The following is an 18,805-nucleotide window of genomic DNA, read 5'->3' on the forward strand; positions in this document are numbered from 1 at the left end:
GTCTACTTTCCATCATCCAGCACCAGAACAAGGTTCCCTAGAACAAGTATTTCAAGCTACCGATCATATTCTGAAATCGCGAATCGGTTACAGTGAGTTAAATACCATGCATGAACAAGAACTAGCCCGATCAGCAGTCCGATGGATTACTGATTCTACCACTTTTCCAGACGAAATAGTGGCACAAATGTTTCTGAAACTGCCCCCAGCCGAGCAGCGACTGGTGGGTATGTATATGATCCAACACCTCATTACTCTGTATGAGGGTCAGCACTCTGATCCAGGTCCGTTACATGATATCCTGAACGAGTTACTCCAGTATAGATGGAAAGGTCTAGGTACCGATTTAATTAGTGTCATTCTAGAACAGCGCCACAAATATAGAACGTTTCTGAACCCGCATTTTGTTCATGTCTCACCCCCAGAAAGTAAACCCTTTTACATAGACAGACAGAACCCGTTACGAGAAGTCCACCCAGTTAGAGGAACGGGTGGCGAAATGCAACGAGTGTTTGTTTACACTCCGATCACAAAGATGGAACTCTTAGAGATGAAAAAATTAATTCCCTGTCATGATAAAGATCCAGCAGGGTTCCATAGAGAATTAAAAGATATGCTCCGTATGGGAGAATACACGTATCCAGATATAATTAAAATGTTAAAGGTTCTGCTGCCCGCAGGGGTGTATGAAAAGCTCAAGGAAAAAGAATGGGAGGTGGGAGAGAAAAAGATCGATTGGGCAGTTCTAGAAGCTGAAGACAAGGCACGAGTACCAGGTACCGGTCTTGGAGCGAAATGTAAAGAATTACCTGAATTATTGATTCAAGTTTTACCCAGATTACTAACAACTAAAAAGGAAGACTGGGATGCCATCTCAGCCTGTAAACAGAAACAAGACGAAGACATTAGTGATTTTTATTCTAGATTTGAGAAATGCTTTAGCATCAACAGTGGCCTCAAAACAAGTAGCGAGTCATACCCTCATCTTTTTGTTACTAAATTAGTCGAGAATTCAAGTCCACCAATTAAAAATCGAGTTTTGAAAGTCGAAAGTACCTGGCAAGCTAATACCCCGTCCCAGATGTTACAGATGCTCCAATACCACCAGAATAGAATCAGAGAGGAGCAAGAACATGAGAGAAAACGCATGAAAGACACGAAAATGAAAGTACTAGTTGCACAATCTGTTCCTCAAGACAGTCAGAAGAGGGGTCCGAATCAAGCCAGTCATCCTGCAGCTCCCGTTAAAGGGAACTGCAATTATTGTAAACAGCCAGGTCATTTTATAAACGAGTGTGCAGTTCTGAAACACAACATAGCTACTGGTAAGACTAAAGAAAGACCACGTCCACCTAGACAAGAACAAGTTTCACAGACTCCTCAGCCACAGAATGCACCACAGACAGTTACAGTACCGCAGCCTATTGCTGCAACACAGCATGTTACACAGCAAATGTACCAATATGCACAGTCTGAGTATCCAGAGTATCAACAGTATTCATGAAACAGCCTAGAGAGGGAGGTAGGCTTGCCTCTCATCGAGATACCTGTAGATCAAGAAGGTCCCTATGTTCACAGTCAAGTATTAGGGAAAGACAGAAAGTTTCTGATTGATACAGGGGCAAGTAGGACCACCATCAGCCATGCCGAAGTTCCAGGGGCTCCGCTCTCAGGCTCAAGAAATGTTTCCCTTGGATTTTCAGGAAAGCCTATCGTAAATGAAATTTCAAAGCCAGTTACCCTAGAAGTAGGTCCATTGTCCCGTACTACTGATCTGTTACTTACTAAGTCATGTCCAGAAAATCTATTAGGCATTAAAACACTGAAAGAGTTAGGTGCAGTTATATGCTGTTCCCCAGAGGGAATACGATTGTTCCTACGTGACTTTAAGGGTCACTATGTATTACGAGATTTTGATCCCAGATTGTCCACTGTTCCGCAGCATCTATGGGCGCAAGGTCCAACTGATGTTGGCTATATGCAAATCACACCCCATCGTGTGACTATCAAGCCAGTTGTAGTGTTACCACGAATCAGACAGTACAGATTGCCACCTGAGGCTGTAGCAGCCTAATCCAAAATTATTGACGAGCTCATCGCTCAAGGAGTGGTTGTAGAAACTGACTCCAATGTATGCAATTCTCCGATCATTCCTGTCATGAAACGTACTGATCCAAATGCACCCCCGGTATATCGATTAGTGATTGACCTACGAGAACTTAATAAATGTATTATTCCTCAGTACCCAGTTGTCCCTGATATCTCTTCCCTATTAACAGCCATTGATTCCGAAGCCATGTTCTTTACTGTCATAGACCTCAAAAATGCGTTTTTCAGTGTCCCCATTCATCCAGACAGCCAGTTTCTTTTCGGATTCTGTTTAAATGGAAGGAGCTATATGTTCACACGAGCTCCTCAAGGTTTCACAGAAAGTCCTAGTATTTACAGTCAAGCACTTAAGAGACAACTAGACAACATTCATATGCCAACTGACACTGCCCTGCTCCAGTATGTCGATGATCTACTGATCACAGCCCGTTCTGAACGTGACTGCGAGCGAGCGTCACTGACGGTTCTGTATTTCCTCGCCGAGATGGGGCACAAGGTGTCCCCTTCGAAGCTTCAATTCTGTGTCCAGCAAGTGGTCTACTTAGGACACTTACTGTCCAAGAGGGGTAGGCAGTTGACACCAGACCGTATCCAGTTAATAGCGAGTCTTCCTCAGCCAAAGACCCAGAAGGAGGTATGTGCTTTTATCGGCCTTACTTCTTATTGCAGACAATGGATTCCTCAGTATGCATTTCTAGCTAAACCACTGATACAGTTAACGACACAGGAGGCAGCCGTATCGACTGTTCTCCCTTGGACATCTGAACATACACTTAGTTTCAATGAATTAAAGAAAGCTTTATGCCAAGCTCCAGTTCTAGCTACACCGAACTACAGTAAGCCTTTTACACTTTTCGTCACAGAACGTGAAGGTACAGCATTATCTGTTCTCACACAAGATCAAGCAGGACAATACAAGCCATGTGCTTATTTTTCGAGCACATTAGATCCTGTAGCCCAGGCTCTGCCTGCGTGCCTCAAGTCAGTTGCAGCCACAGCACTAGCTATCAGACAAAGTGATTCCATAGTATTAGGACACTCCCTGACAGTACAAGTTCCACACTCCGTGGAAGTTCTTTTAAACCGAACACAAACTCAGCACTTGACAATTGCACGTTTAACAGGTTATGAATTGACACTGTTCCAGCCACACGTAGAAATCAGACGCTGCAACGTCCTAAATCCTGCTACACTGTTACCATCAGTTAATCCAAGTCCTGACACACATGATTGTGTGGAAATAGTCAACATTATGACAAAACCAAGACAAGATCTGACAGATATTCCGTTAACAGATCCCGACCTGACACTTTATGTGGATGGTTCATGCATGAGAACAAGTACAGGAGATCTAGTAGCCGCGTATGCAGTGACTACTGACACTGAAGTTATAGAGACACACCGTATTGATACCCTGTCTGCTCAAGCAGCAGAGCTAGTTGCTCTGACACAAGCCTGCATACACGCCAAGAACCTGAAAGTAAATGTTTACACAGATTCACGCTACGCATTTGGAGTTGTACACGACTTCGGAGTGCTCTGGCAGGAGAGAGGTTTCATGACTTCTCATGGAACCAAGATTCAGCATGGTCTCCTTATTCAAGCTCTATTAGACGCAATACATTTACCGACATCCATTGCCATCATGAAATGCAAAGCACATACGAAAGTTACTGACACTATTTCTCGAGGTAACGATCTAGCAGATCGCACAGTCAAGCTTACAGCACAGACCCCAGACATTCCAGTTAACCCGACACCGACACATACTCCAGATCCGACTACATGTATGACAGTTAAGGACCCTACACAAGATGTCATAGACATACAGTTACATGCTACTCCCGAAGAAATCAAGAAATGGTCCGAACAAGGAGGGGTCCAGACAGATCAGGGATGGTTAACGAAGGGTGGAGCCACATGGTTTCTCCCCGACTCTATGGTTCAAGTCATTACTAATACCGCACATAGTCCAGCACATTTAGGGGAAAAAGCTATGTTAGACAGTATCCAGAACATTTGGTTCAACAAGCATTTACGAGCTGCAGCCAAGCAGAAAGTCCGTACCTGTATGATATGTTGCCAGTTTAATCCAGGTAAAAGTGTCCCGGTGGAACAAGGTGGATTCCAACCTCCTGACCACCCTTTTGAAGTCCTCCAAATGGATTATATTCAGATGGAGCGATGTCGAGGTTTCAAGTATGTCCTTGTAGTTGTATGCGCTTTGTCCAGGTGGACAGAAGCATATCCAGTCCCAGATTACACAGCCGCGACCACTGCCAAGCAGTTGGTTCGTGAATTCTTCCCCCGCTATGGACTCCCTAGAGTCGTCTATTCTGATAACGGCCAGCCATTCTCATCTGAGTTGATGAAACATGTTTCCCTTCTGTTAGGATACCAATGGAAGTTCCATTGTGTACGCCATCCTGAAGCAGCCGGTCTCGTAGAGAGACACAATCAGACCCTGAAAATTCGAATTGCAAAAGTTTGTCAAGAGAAAGGTGTAGACTGGCTAGTAGCTCTGCCAGTTGCTTTGTTTTACATGCGTATGGTCGCACATTCCAGATCAGGTCTGTCCCCGTATGAGGTCGTATTCGGCCGCCCCCCTAACATGTGGGGTACACCTAGACCCCGAAGTATTACCGATGTTTCAAGTAATATGCTGACAGATTACCTAGCTTCCTTGATGTCTGCCCTCAACTCTTGTCGTTCACAGGTTGCCGCCGCATTTCCAGACAATACCGAGGTGGCACCGCATGAAATCGTTCCCGGATCCATGGTCCTAGTGCGTAATTTCGACCGATCAAGTCCGCTGGAGCCTCGCTGGAAGGAGCCCCGACAGGTCCTCCTCGCCACCCGTACAGCCGTGAAGTTGGAGGGACGCAAAGGCTGGGTGCATCTTTCGCATATAAAGAAGTTTTATGGACTGAAACCGGTCTCAAATAACATTTCCCAGGATTTGAAGGATTACCAAAGTACTATTCTCAAGGACTGTCCCGCAAAGAACAATGATACTGCACCCTCCCTGTTAGAGAAAACTCCGCAGCAGGAGTATAAGTTGAAACTCCGGTCTAGTAAAATAAGTCAGCCAGTTTGATTGTCTAAGTCCTCCCCTAGGTGAAACGGTTAGACTGTTTCTGACATGTATAAAATAGACCCCCATAGTGAGAGAGTTAGTCAAAACTCAATCCGATGTATCGTTTTTCTAAGTTTCGTTTTATTTCTCAGCATTATGATTTCCTGCACCAGTTATGCATTTTACCTGTATTTTCCAGTTTCTCATGAAAATAAGTCTACTAATGTTACGGTAGAGCACACGTTTAGTGATCTGCCTCCTCATGAACTCTCTTACCGCCTCGCTATGCGAAATAATTCTTTTATCCGCATGTTACATTATTCACACCAGACCAGCAATGCCACTAATTGTTGGGTGTGTGGTCGACTCCCCCCTTTCCAGACACCGAAGGGAGTTCTGCCACTCTTTCCTTATCCTTTTTCACATAATGGTTCGTGTGGAGCATGGTCCACGTTAACATCATCCTCAACAGATATGTCTTTTCTTAACAGTACATGTTTTCCAGACAAGCAAGGTCTTCCCCACAGAACCGGGTTAGATCTAGAGAATGAAGTTTACAATTTAGGTAATTACTCTTCGAATTTCATGGTCCTGAATGTTCAGTCTGATACTACTCCAGACTTACCTGCAATTTCAGTACTACCAGTCAAAGGCGAATTATGTGTCCGAAATAATGGTTCTGCACATGTAGGACACAGTGATTGTACTACTATTGTCAGTTATAGTGACAGTGGGAAATCTATTTTTAAAGCTTCACGTCATTCATATTTTATTTGTGGTCAAACTGCATATGTCCGTCTGCCCCTCGATTGGGAGGGAACCTGTTACATTGCCTTCCTACTGCCACCCGTTTTCCTAGCCCCATCTGATTACCATAGAAACACACATCTAGTACACATTAGACATAGAAGGGAGATCGAGTCCCCAATTGTCGATTATACTGAAACTGCTCTAGAACAGTATACAGATTTCAATAGAGGTTTCTTCTTCTTTATAGGACCTATCCAGAATAGTAAGCTAATCCGCAGGTTAACCAGAACCCTCGAAGCTGTAGTGAATGAGACTGCCTCTGCTCTAGGTAACTTAACCGAAGAGCAATCTGCTATGAGATTTGTCGTTTTACAGAATCGTCTCGTCCTTGACGTCATACTGGCCGATAGGGGCGGGGCTTGTAGAGTCATCGGATCTAGTTGCTGTATTTTCATTCCAAATAACGCGCCGTCTGTTTATTCAGCTATAACCAGACTTCATAAAATTGCCCATCTGTTACACCAAAATCCAGGCACCTGGACATGGTCCGGTTGGTTCTGGAATATAATTTCCGCCTGGGGATGGAAAGTATTGTCCTTTCTAGGTATTGCAGTAGCGATCATATTCAGCTGCTGCCTTTGTATACAATGTGGCCCTGCGATTTGCGGCATTTGTGCTACATCTTGTATTCCTAGTCCTAGGTCCCGTTCTAAATCCCGTTCAAAAAGAATTCGAGACGAGCAAATGATACTGTATGAAATAATAGATGGTATCATGAATATTGATGTTTCCTGATGGAAACGTAGTGACAAGGAGGGAATGTGGAAAAGTAAATTTTGCCATGTTCTGTGTCCCTACGCGTCCTCCATCATATGTTATGTGTGCATGATTAATATGCATATGTATTCCCCATGTTTGATTAAAGACGCAATTATAGTTGTGTCCACCTCTTGTATGCCAGTTTCCAGTCCTCGTGAATACTACGAATATCAGGCCTATGTAAAGCTACGTTGCCACGTTTCTCAGTGTGCACGTTATTTCATTATAAAGTCCCCGTTTCCAGGCCTCAAAAGGGCCCGGACACCAGATTCAGCTCCTGTCTCCTGAGCTCTCGCTAAGGAGCGACACAGCCCCCACCTGTATCCTCGACCCTTCACTTACTTCCTGCCTCACAGTGCCCGGTTCAGCCTGGCTCTGCCTCTGAGTCTGCCAAGAGTATGTTATGATTCCAGTTATCAGTTCAGTCCTCCTTCTCTGCATTCCTAAAGCTACTGAATCGCATCAATAGTATCCGTCATTGTCTAGCCTTTACGTCTCCATGTAAGAGAAATACTGCATTTAATGGTCATCTAATATTCTTCATCACGCACTACATGTAGAATAATGCATGCTCCAGTCTTAGAGTCTGTTAGCCTTTCCCCTCCTGATCCTTAGTTTATATCAACATGTTCCCTAAACATCAGATACTAGATAGGGTTTAGGTACATGTCGCCCTGACTCTCCAGACTTCAGTCTCTGCTCCTAGCACAGAGTTCATAGCCCCCAGCTTCTCCTAGTAACACGTCATTGCCAGTTTGCGCGCACCATCAGGTTAGAGGTCCCGGCTCCTTAGGAAGCCCCCTCCATGGTTTCCGCCCCATTTATGACATATTCTGTTACGTTTGCATCACATGTCCATGTATACGCCCTGTTACACCTCTTTTCACCCTTATCTTTCGCGACTGCTACGCGTCACACCCTTTGCTCCACCCACTGCTACGCCTATTGCAATGTAATGCTATGTGTTTGCGTTATGTATATATGCTCATGTACTGTTATTAAAAGTTTTAGTTTTTCTTGTCCAGATTCTGCCCCCGGCAGCGCTTGCCATCCTGTTCCCGTGCAGGTTGTCCTGTTCCTGTCCTTATGCTGTATTAAACCTGCAAAACTCCTACTACCTCGAATCTTGACTCTTATTTATTGAGCTATCTGTTATTCATTTATGCATTCAAAAAGAGAGGTATTATTTATTTATTTACCACAGGGTGGTTAATACATTGTGATGTAGTGTTCTTTAAAGAGGTGACTCTTTAACTCTTTCCTAAATTGGAGCAGTGCTGAGGCGGTACTGGTGGGTGCGTGGAAGCTTTCACAGATCCTGGGTCCACAGATGAAAAAGGTATGCTGTCTCATTTTATTTCTTTTTTACATTTCTTAGTCTGCAGTTTGATGATGTCCTGGCTGGGGGTGTGCCGAGAGGTACCAGAGATGGTGAGCTTGTTTGCAAGATAAGAGGGGGTGCAGGTTGTGATGGCCAGGTAAATGATGCAATTTACAGCGTCAGATCCAGTTCTTTAAAATATACATAGAGTGGACTATGCTACTACCCAGGGGGGTACTTTTCTCTCAACTCATGCATATGCATATTAAACAAAGGCGATCAATCATTTTTCACTGCTGCAGGCATTATTTACGTGCTTTTGTAGATGTAAGGGTGATTGCCTGAGCTTATGATACCCTACCCACTGCCACTTGGCAGATCAGGATAGCCGGACATCAAGGACGCTATAGCAAAGTCACGTAGGAGCCATGTAGGAAGCTGGTTCTCTATGTAGTGTACTAAAAAGGAGTACACTGTGCATAGAGTCCGAAGAATCCCCAAACGGTACACATAGGTAAAAGGAGATAAGATAATTCTAACGCTCTTTTTGTGGTAGTTTGGGTGAGCAGTTAGGCTTATCAGTGGATAGTTCAAATCATTTGTTGTACTCAAAAAGGCAATAAATGAGACACACACTTGAGACCAATTTGTAAAAATAAAGTCAATTTTATTGTATTTTTTAAGGCAAAGAACACAGGTCTAAGGTAAGTACTTTCAGGGTTACGATATTTCAAATTTCAGAAAATATATCTCTTTTATGCGCAATTACGCACCATAGCAATCAATATGGAGACAGAGGTAAAATGCATTTAAAATCAGGCAATGCTTTCACGAAGTTCACCTTCTCATTTCAGCGCGATGTCGGGACCAGGTCCTAAGTTCCAGCAGAAGATGATCTGGAGGGTCCCAGATCGGCCGGGAGCAGAGTGCTGAGGGTCTTGGAAACTGGAGCACAAAGACAAAGGGGGGCACTTGACAATGCACCGCACACGAGGACTTCCAGGTAAGTCCATTGGTTCTACTTCGAAGGGGTTGGTCACAAGGGCCTGGGACCCAAGAGAGCAGAGCCGGTTAGTTGGTGCAGGGGCCGGTGGGGCAGGGTGCAGAGCGAACAGGTTAGCCGGGCGTTGTGCATCTATAAGGCTCTCACAGCACAGTCAAGAGCAGGCAACGTGGACAGGTAATCGCGTGACAGCTGGGTCACAGCGCCTGCCCTGCCCGAGGGGTGGTGCAGGCTAAGGGGGACCCTCCTCCTCATCAAACTAATGTTCTCACCTTTCCTCCCACCAAAAGTGGAGCCGGAAAGGGGCTTGGCCTCCCCCACTATCTGGAGGTTCCTGGGTTGGATTTCAAAAGTGGCATTGTCCTAAACTTTCCACCTGGGAAGGCCATCCTGTCCTGGAGGAAGTGTGAAACATCCCTGTCCCCTGAGAGTGCTGGCTCTCCCCCATGAGGTCAGAAACATCTCTGGTTGTGGCAGGCTTTTGAAAACTGGCCATAGACCCCACTAGTATTTAGTTAAGTTTCAGGGTACCCTTTAACCCCTTCCATGCTGATGACGGCCCCCGGCCGTCATGCATCACAGTGGGCATGTGCTGACGATGGCTGGGGGCCGTCATGATCCCGCCCACTCTTTAAAACAGCCGCACACCGTGAAAATTCGCCGCGCATGCAAGGGGTTATAAGGGACTCAAGGGTGAATTTAATAAGGAATCCAACACTGGCGTTAGTGAGGATTTATTGAGACAAGATGTTTTGTACCAAACATTTTAGAAATAATTGTAGCCATCATTGAGCTAGGAAATCCATGTTGACAAGTTTCCGGCCCATGCACTCTTTATGTCTTCCAGGTTCACTTACAACATTACATAATGGACTGGAAATTGTAGGGGCGTATCAGCTCATGCTGATGTGCCCACACAGAGGATATAGTGCACCCTGCCTTAGATCAAAAGGCCTGCAGTAAGGGTGACTAACCTATACCTTATGCAGTGTATGTTTCTCATGGCACACAGGGCTGTGTTCCATGTTGACCCTTCGGATTTTCCTGCAGTGCTGCACGAAGACACACAGCTAGCAATGGCAGAGTGCCTAGCCTTGGTGAGGGGCCCCTGTGTTGGCACAACCAATGCTTTAGCCCCAAAGTACCCTCATCAGTACCCATGCCCTAGGTAACAGGGGTACCATTTACTAGGGATTTACAGAGGTAGCTGAAGTTGTGCCGATCATGGTACAGTGTTTTTGGAAAAGAGATATGGCCAGTGGTGTAACGAAATTTGAGCTGCCCCCCCCTGCAAGGTGCATGGAGGGCCCCCTGCTCCAGATGTTATCAGGAGCTCTCAGACGAGAGTACTGTGCTGGAGAGGCCCCCTGCAGCTCAGGGCCCCCTGCACCGTGGGGGTGCGGGGGGCCTGTGTTTCGCCCCTGGATCTGGCACTGGGAACCTGGTTAGCAGGAACCCAGTGCAATTACAGTTTGAAATCACATCAGGCAAAATATAGGGGATAACCATGGAAAAAGAGGCACTTTCCTACAATTCACTACTAAAGATGCAGGAGCATATTAAAGGGAATTTGGCACAGGTCAGGGCAGTGCAGCACAGCAAGTCACCTTGCTGTGCTGCCTGGCATCAAAATGAAAGGGCAGGAATGCGCCGTATATAGGGCAGATGCCAAATTCCTGTCCTTTGCCCCTGAGCTGGTGCCATTTCGGCAGCCTAGCACCAATGCAGGCACCCTTGCCCCATGGTACAAGGGTGCCTGTGTTGCAGGGAGGATTGTTTTTGTGCAGGAAGGGGCACCTTACTGACAAAAACAATCCTAAAAGGCATTTTCATCTTTCTATGTGTGCTGCAGACATAGGAAGAGGAAAAGCGAGGAGAAATACAGTTGTTTCTCCTCGTTGTGCCTCCCTGGGGGAGGCTTAAAGATTTGATGCATCTATAGGTTTAAACGGTCCTGTAAATCTGGGCATCGATCAAAATCCATGGGTGTTGCGTGGAAACACCAACCGCAACGCCCATGGAAAGCTTCCCTAGTGCAGCGTAAGGCAGCACAGTGATTTGCATTGCCGAGCCTTACTCCATATCTATGAGACCATTCAAACCCACGCAAAGTGGCTTTGCGTGGCCCTATAGATATAATTCTGTGGTTTGAGCGACTGTTGTGTCTCAAAATGTAATGCAACGGCGGTGCAAGGGGCTCGTAAGTATGCCCCGCAGTCTTGTGAGACTTGGGCTGCGTAGCTAAGGTCAGGACGTTTGATCTCCAAACCCTCTTGGATTGTGAACTACCTTGCACCAACATGCCTTGCAGCTTCTTTTTATCATGTCACAAGCACACTAATACTTTTCAGTGCATATGCCATCTCTTTCATCCGGCTTTCTAAGCCACGACTTATAAGCACTGACAAAGGCAAAATGCTTAGCATAGAGATTAAGGGCCAGATCTAGGAACCCTAATACTGGTTGGTAATGGCCGAAATTGCCGAATTTCGGCTGTTACCGACCGGTATTAGGCATTTGGGATGTAGGTGGCTACATGTCAGATTCGGTAATTTACCAAATTTGCAATGTAGGGAGCACTCAAATGAGTGCTATTCCCATTTTAGAATTCGTTATTTACCACCAACTATAATTTGGTGGTAAATAACGAATACCTTTGAAAATGCAAATCTGTGCATTTTCAACTGTGCCATGTGGCAGACATACATGCCACATCTGCACACAAGCACGATTCAGGGGTGCAACAGGGTGTCAAAGTGACACCCTGGCACCCTTGAATGTTTCCCCCATTTTACCGAATCGGTATTTACCGATTCGGTAATTGCCATTCATTCCTATGGGCCTCCAGGCCCATAGGAATGAATGGCAATTACCGAATCGGTAAATACCGATTCGATAAATACCGAATCTTACAGATTCAGTCATTTTTACAGAAAATGTATCTACATCCCATTTACCTATTCTTAAAGAATAGGTAAATTGGGATTACCTACATCTGGCCCTATAATTCTAGGTCTTTGCCAATACTTGTTAAGTTTGGGTGTCCTCTGCCTTGGTCTGAATTTGGTCAACGCAAGGTTCAAGCCGGACATTTACTGCAAAGGAGCTCGCTTGAAGATGAACCACCCTGCGCTCTACAGTGAGATGTCACTCGCTTCATTTAGGAATGGGACCTCCAAAATCCCATATCCGGATGGAACGATCCTGGGAAGCACTGAAGATCCGGCTGTCGTCAAACAGCAAACATGTCACTCGGCCACGATGACCCCTGAACTTCCGAAGGCTGGTGTCCGGCCTGGAAGGAGGAAGAGAGAAAAGAGTGAATGACAGAAGAATGGGGGACATTTACCTTGGTATCAAACTGGATAGAAGAGAGAGGGAAAACAAGTGACTGAGAGACCAGGAGGCTACCATTAACATCTGGGTACGCAGGCTTTGAAGTTTGGACCCTTGGGTATCAGCTCAGTATACTGTGGATATACACACCAGCAGTACCCCTAAAACAAAGCAAGTTGCAAGGGGTCTACTCAAGTGAGGAGACACCTCACATAAGAAACATCGTGGAGCGCAGTTAGAGTCTTCTGTGTGCCTACCTTCCCATCATTGGTGTCACTCTCAGTTGGAATGTCCCTCCCGTCTCATCAGTGGTGTTACTTTCAGCTGGAGTGTCCCTGGCTTCTATTCATCGGAGTCACTCCCAGCTGGAGTGTCCCTGGCTTCTTATCAGTGTCACTACCAGTAGGAATGTCCCTGGCTTCTCATCATCATTGTCACTCTCAGCTATAATGTCCCTGGTGTTATATCATTGGTGTTACTCTCAGCTCAAATATCCCTGTCTTCCCATCATCAGTGTCACTCTCAGTTTCAATGTCCATCGCTTCCCATCATCCATGTCACTCTTAGTTGAAATATCCCTGGCTTCTCACCATTGGTGTCACTCTCAGCTGGAATGTCCCTGGCTTCCCATCATCAGTGTCACTCCCAGTAGGAGTGTCCCTGACTTCCCATCATCAGTGTCATTCTCAGTTTCAATATCCCTCGCTTCCCATCATCCATGTCACTCTCAGCTGGAATGTCCTTGGCTTCTCATCCTCGGTGTCACTCAGCTGGAGAGCAGGCCTAGTTAAGTGGCTGCTTCAATCTTATGTTGATGGAGGGAGAGCTATAACTGCTAACTCACCCACAGCGAATTCTAATTTCACCTACAGAAGTCTTCTAGAAAGGGGCACTAATGTATTGCCCCCCAGGTGCCAAGAAGGACTTCTCGCAAGCAGTAATTGACTTTATTGTCCATTAGGCCTTGGCCACTCAAAAGTTCTCAATATTGGGCCACTTTAAGTTTCATGGTGAAAATTAGTACAACCCCTGTGTCACCCAACTTTTAGCGGATCTGCTCTCTGTCGGACAGAAGCAGCTGTAGTCCGGCCCTACACTTAGGGCTGATCATATGTTGGATCTAATTTTTACAAACGATGAAGAAGTAGCATGTGACTCCTTGTTACAAATTTCCTGGTCAGACCATTACCTGATCCATTTCTCCATCTCACGAAATACGGCCTATAACATACCTATCAAAGAAGAAAAAGGCCACGGCGTATCTGGAATTCAGTTACAGACTCTGCATTCACTTTCAGTTCCCAGCACTATCTATCTACCAGGATTCCTTAACAAACTATAGATTATATTGCACCCCTCAAGATATCATCCCCAGTCTCATCTAGAAGATCTGCCCCATGGTACTCAGACGCCCCGCGTCAAGAGAAATCATTGTGCAAATGTCTAGAACGCAGGTGGCACTCCACTAAGGGCCATATGTATCAAAATCCTCCTTTGCGATTCTCAAATAGCGATTTTTTGCGAATCGCAAAATGCTATGTATGTAGGATTTGCAATAAATTTTGAGAATCCTATATATTCCTTAATTGCGAATCTCAAATTGCAATTCGCAATTAAGGAATACCTCCCCATTCATTTGTATGTGCCTAAAGGCCCATAGGAATGAATGAGACGACATTCTCAATTTGCTATTAGAAATTTGAGAATCGCAAATTGAGAATGCAATTTCAAGGGTGCAAGGGTGTCAAAAGGACACCCTGTAGCACCCCTGAAATAAGCATGGGTGCACATGTTGTGCACATACATGCCCTAAGGGCATGTATGTGCTTCACATTCCACTTTGAAAAATGCAAAAAAACGTGCATTTTCAAAGGAATCGCAAATTACCACCAACTTGAAGTTGGTGGTAATTCGCGATTCCTTAGGCCAAATTGCACTTTTTTGGTGCTTCTTACATTGCACTTAAGGAATCGCAAAATTTGCGATTCCTTGTTTTGCACGCAGATTTGCCTTCATACATACCATTTAGCAAAATTGCGATCGCAAAAGCCGAAATTCTGCAAATTTCAGCGTTTGCAATCGCAATTTTGCTTGATACATATGGCCCTTATTCCCTAAATGATAAAGCAGAATATCGCTCCAGCTGGGATTCTATCATAAAAAGATCAGGTCCGCCCGGAAACCTTGCCTAGCAATCTCAATGAAAAAGCAGGGAATTCCACCAAAGAGCCTTTTAAAGCTCTAAATAGCTTTGTGAAACTCCGTGCCTGTGTTTCCACCTTTGAAGCCTCCCTGGATTTCTGTGACAATTTATCCGACTTCTTTGAAGTCAAATTCGAATGTCTTGGACAGCTCTCAGCACAAGGGCCACCTTAATCACCCCCATCTGACGGCCATGGGTAGCCAGAGCAATTTCACTCCTGCTCTGGGGCCCAGGTGTTGGATATTCTATCCCACGCTAAATCCAGTTCACCTTTGGACCTCTTCCCTCCCAGAATAACATCTAGCTTAGAAACTTGTCTGGCTCGTGCTGTCACAGACTTATATAACCTCCCTCTGACTTCAGCTACAGTACTCCAGGAATGGAAGCGGGCATTAGTGTTGCCATTGCTCACGAAATTCTAAGCAAATCCGGGAGTTGCCGCCAACTATTGACCAATCTCACTTTTAACTCTCCTTGCCAAATCTCTGGAAAGGTTTATCAATAACCCCTTCCATGCGTTTGTCGGCCAACGCCCGCTGCGAGCACTACCTCCATAGTGCTACGCATGTCCGTTGGCCGACGCGGCCCCACCCACTCCACTAAACCGCCGCACTGCAGCGGAATTGCCGCCACGGTTAAGCGGATAAACAACTCACTGCCTTTCTCGAAGAAAATCACATCCTGGTTTATTCACAATCCGGTTTTGGAGAGTGCTATAGCACAGAGCGCGCTCTGCTGGCCGTGGGTGAAAATATCAGGCTCTCTCTTCACACAGCTACCCCCATTATGCTGGTGCTGCTGAATTTGTCAGCAAAACAAAACAAGTGCCTACACCCTCCTTATTTATTGTGACGTGAATATTCCAATAAAGACCAAACTATTTACTTACGTTCGATCTGGTACCAGATCGAACGTAAGTAAATAGTTTGGTCTTTATTGGAATAATCCCGTCACAATAAATAAGGAGGGTGTAGGCACTTGTTTTGTTTTTCTGATTTAAAAAGGTCCAGCCTGCCCCTGTCCCGTTTTAGGACCTAACTCCCCTGGGTTTCAAAGAATTTGTCAGCGGCATTCAACACAGTCTTCCGTCCCATCTTAATTCACAAGCTTGCTGATGCTGGGCTGCACAGCAGAGCCCTGCATTGACTCTGCAACTTACTTATCAACGGAACACTTGTCTGCTTGGACCTCTTCAAGTCCTGTCGTGTGAACTTGCATTAAGAAGTGCCCCTGGGCTCGAGTCTAAGCCCTACCCTCTTTAATATCTATGTGGCATCACTTGCCTGGATCGTGAGAGCCTGCGATGTGGAAATTGTGTTGCACGCTGGCAACACCCAACTTATTTCCTTCGGCCCAGATCCAGATAAAGTGGAAAGGAAGTTTGCTAATTCTATGAGAGAAGTCACAGTTTGGATGACTAACAACTATTGCCAACTAAACAGCAACAAGACTGAGATTATGCTCTTTGGGAAAGCATCTGAGCTCTGGTTGGACTACTGGTGGCCGGCTGAACTTGGCCCGGCCTCTTCACCTAAGCAGTAAAAAATCTTGCTGTGATGCTTGATCGTTCTCTCTCCATGAAAGACCAAGTAACACCGCCTGCGGCTCCTGCTACGCCAGCAAGAAGCTTCTTATAAAGGCCCTCCCTTGGCTTCCCGACAGTGCTAGGAAAACTCTTTTCCAGGCACTTCTAATCAGCCGTCTAGGCTAGGGAATGCTCAGCTAACATCAGTGAACACCACTTTGCTGACCAAGTTGCAGGTCGTCCAGAACCCCACTGCTAGACGAATCGGCAATCTTCCTTCTCATTCCCCTTCCTCCTCTATTCTTCAGATGTTTCATTGGCTACCAATCAGAAAGCTGGTCCATTGTAAACTCTGCTGTCTGACACATAAGGCACTTAACAAATCCCACTTTCTTGTCCATGCGTTTAATACTATATCGGCTAGCCAGATGTCTCAGGTCTTCCGATAAGGCTTTTCTGACTATCCCTCGCATTCGGACCCCAAATCAGGGGGGTAGATCTTTTTCCTACACCACCCCCTGTCATTGGAATCTACTGCCCCCTAGTCTCTGCTTCTGCTCAGACTTTATCTCTGTTAAGAAGGGTTTTTAAGACCTGGTTGTTTTACGAAGTTTCTCCTCTATCAGCAGTGTAGCGCTGAGATACTCCTTTGGGAGTGATTTGTGAGCTATATTATCATATTCGTGCAGATCTTAGATCTCTCAGCCTTAGGGTGGACTTCCCCAAAACGTTTTTGCCCTCTGACTCCATTTTTGCTGATCTCGTTTTTATTGGCCTTAGGACTCTGCACACTTTACCAGTGCTATCCAATGCTATATGTGCTTGTGCTCTCTCCTTAATACTTGCTAATATTGGCTTGCACCAAATTGGCACAATTACTGCTAACTCTCTTGTAAAGTGTCACTGCATGTACCCAGGACCTGTAAATTAAATGCTAATAATGGGCCTGCAGCACTGATTGTGCCACCCACTTAAGTAGCCCTTTTTAAATGTCTAAGGCCTGCCATTGCAGTCTTTGAGTGCAGTTTAAACTGCCATTTCAACATGGCAAAAAAACGTTTTCGCCAGACTTAAACCTCCCCTATTAATGCATACAGATATCCCTTAGGTTATGTCCTACACAGTCCTGATGGCGTGGTACAGTATAATCAAAAAGGTAGACCTATACTTTTGAGCTTTACATGTCCTGGTAGTGAAAACCGCTAAATTAGTTTTACACTACTGTGATGCCTACTTCTACAATAGGATAACATTGGGTTGCTTTGTTACATTTAATAAGTGCTACTTTTTGATCAGGAACAGGAAAACATTACATGATTGGTGTCTGAAGAAATTATAATTAAAAATGATTTTTAATGGTGAAGTTGAATTTTAAGTTACAAGTTTAAAAATGAACCTTTAAAAAGTTTGCATTTTCATGCCCTAACTATTTGGTTGGAACCTGCAGGCTATTTCCTGGTCACATGACTGGATGTAGTTAACAATTAGACTTTGTTTATTTCTCCCAGACAGCCACACAATGGAGGGATTAGGTGTGAGTGGAAGGGCTATCAACTGGCAGGACGGGGTTCGGAGCTGGGCACAGCCCCACTTACAACAAATGACTTGTCACGACTGCATTTTTCATGCAGCCAGCTTGGAGCCTAGGTAGGGAAGGCAGGAAACTTCAAGGACTTCAAAGGGAATTCTTTAGAAACTTTTACTACTTTAAAGAAGGCACCAGATAGAAATATTGGACCCTCAGACCCATCTCTTCAGGACACTCCTGGACCTGTTGATACTACAGAAGAAGGACTGTTGTGCTGCTTTGCCCCCATAAGGACTCTCACTGTGCTGCCCTGCTCTTTGCTGCCCTTCTTGCTGAGAAGGAAGACTTAATCTTCACCCTTCATCCTAGCCTGGAGTGGCTCCAAGGGTCAGCCAGATAACCTCCTGTTCTAAGCTACTGGGTCAAACAAGCTCCAGAGACCCCCTGCAACTGGCCAACTGACATGTTGCCTGGAACTGCAACTTGACCTGCAACTGGACTTGCCTAAGCCCTGCTGGCCTCTGCTGGAGTGAGTACCTAACCCCCAAGTGGTGCAACTCAGATCCTGGACCGTTGGTATGACCTCAGTTGAGCTTTTCTGAAGTTTTGGACTCTTTGCAAACGTCAGTGGGCAACTTGCCACAAGATCTCACCTCTCGCCAGCACGAAGCTCAGGTGAGCGAGATTCTTTATGCCACACCGACCCCCAACGACGCCTGGCAGCATGAGATCTGCACTTTTAAGCTACAGAATTGACAGCTTGCAGTGACCGCCAATGCAAAGCTCTAGCATGACCACCTGTGACATCTGGCAGGAGCGTTGTGCTTCAGCAATGACTGTCCAGAACGCCTGGCCTGCTATTTGAACCATCTGCGACACTTGCCCTGCTCCGCGCAGCCCCTTTCACCACATCATTTTACATAACGTACCGATCACACTCATGTGGTAGACTGGTATTAATGACACACTAGAGGGTTAATTGCCATTAATAATTGGATACCTCTTTCACTAGTCTTACTGTTCAGTAGAAATTGCCATCCAAAGATAGGCTGAAATAGTCTGCCCAGCTGAAGGGTCTCCACTGTCCGTCACTTGGGCACAAACGAGCTCCCGAGTCCGGATCACCATAGCTCTG

At 45.5% G+C, this 18,805-nt stretch overlaps 1 protein-coding gene across 1 annotated transcript in view; it reads right to left on the bottom strand.

The window, feature by feature from the left end:
- Positions 1 to 11,964: 11,964 nt before the first annotated feature.
- Positions 11,965 to 18,805, bottom strand: part of LOC144826369 (uncharacterized) — a 377,712-nt gene continuing 370,871 nt past the window's right edge. Inside the window, exon 17 of the mRNA XM_078684697.1 lies at positions 11,965 to 12,373. Within this exon, the coding sequence (XP_078540823.1) occupies positions 12,235 to 12,373 (139 nt within the window). The 3' untranslated portion in view covers positions 11,965 to 12,234. The remainder of the gene's footprint in view (positions 12,374 to 18,805) is intronic.

The sequence above is a fragment of the Lissotriton helveticus genome, chromosome 3_2 (assembly GCF_964261635.1).
Source record: "Lissotriton helveticus chromosome 3_2, aLisHel1.1, whole genome shotgun sequence".
Taxonomy (NCBI): Eukaryota; Metazoa; Chordata; class Amphibia; order Caudata; family Salamandridae; genus Lissotriton; species Lissotriton helveticus.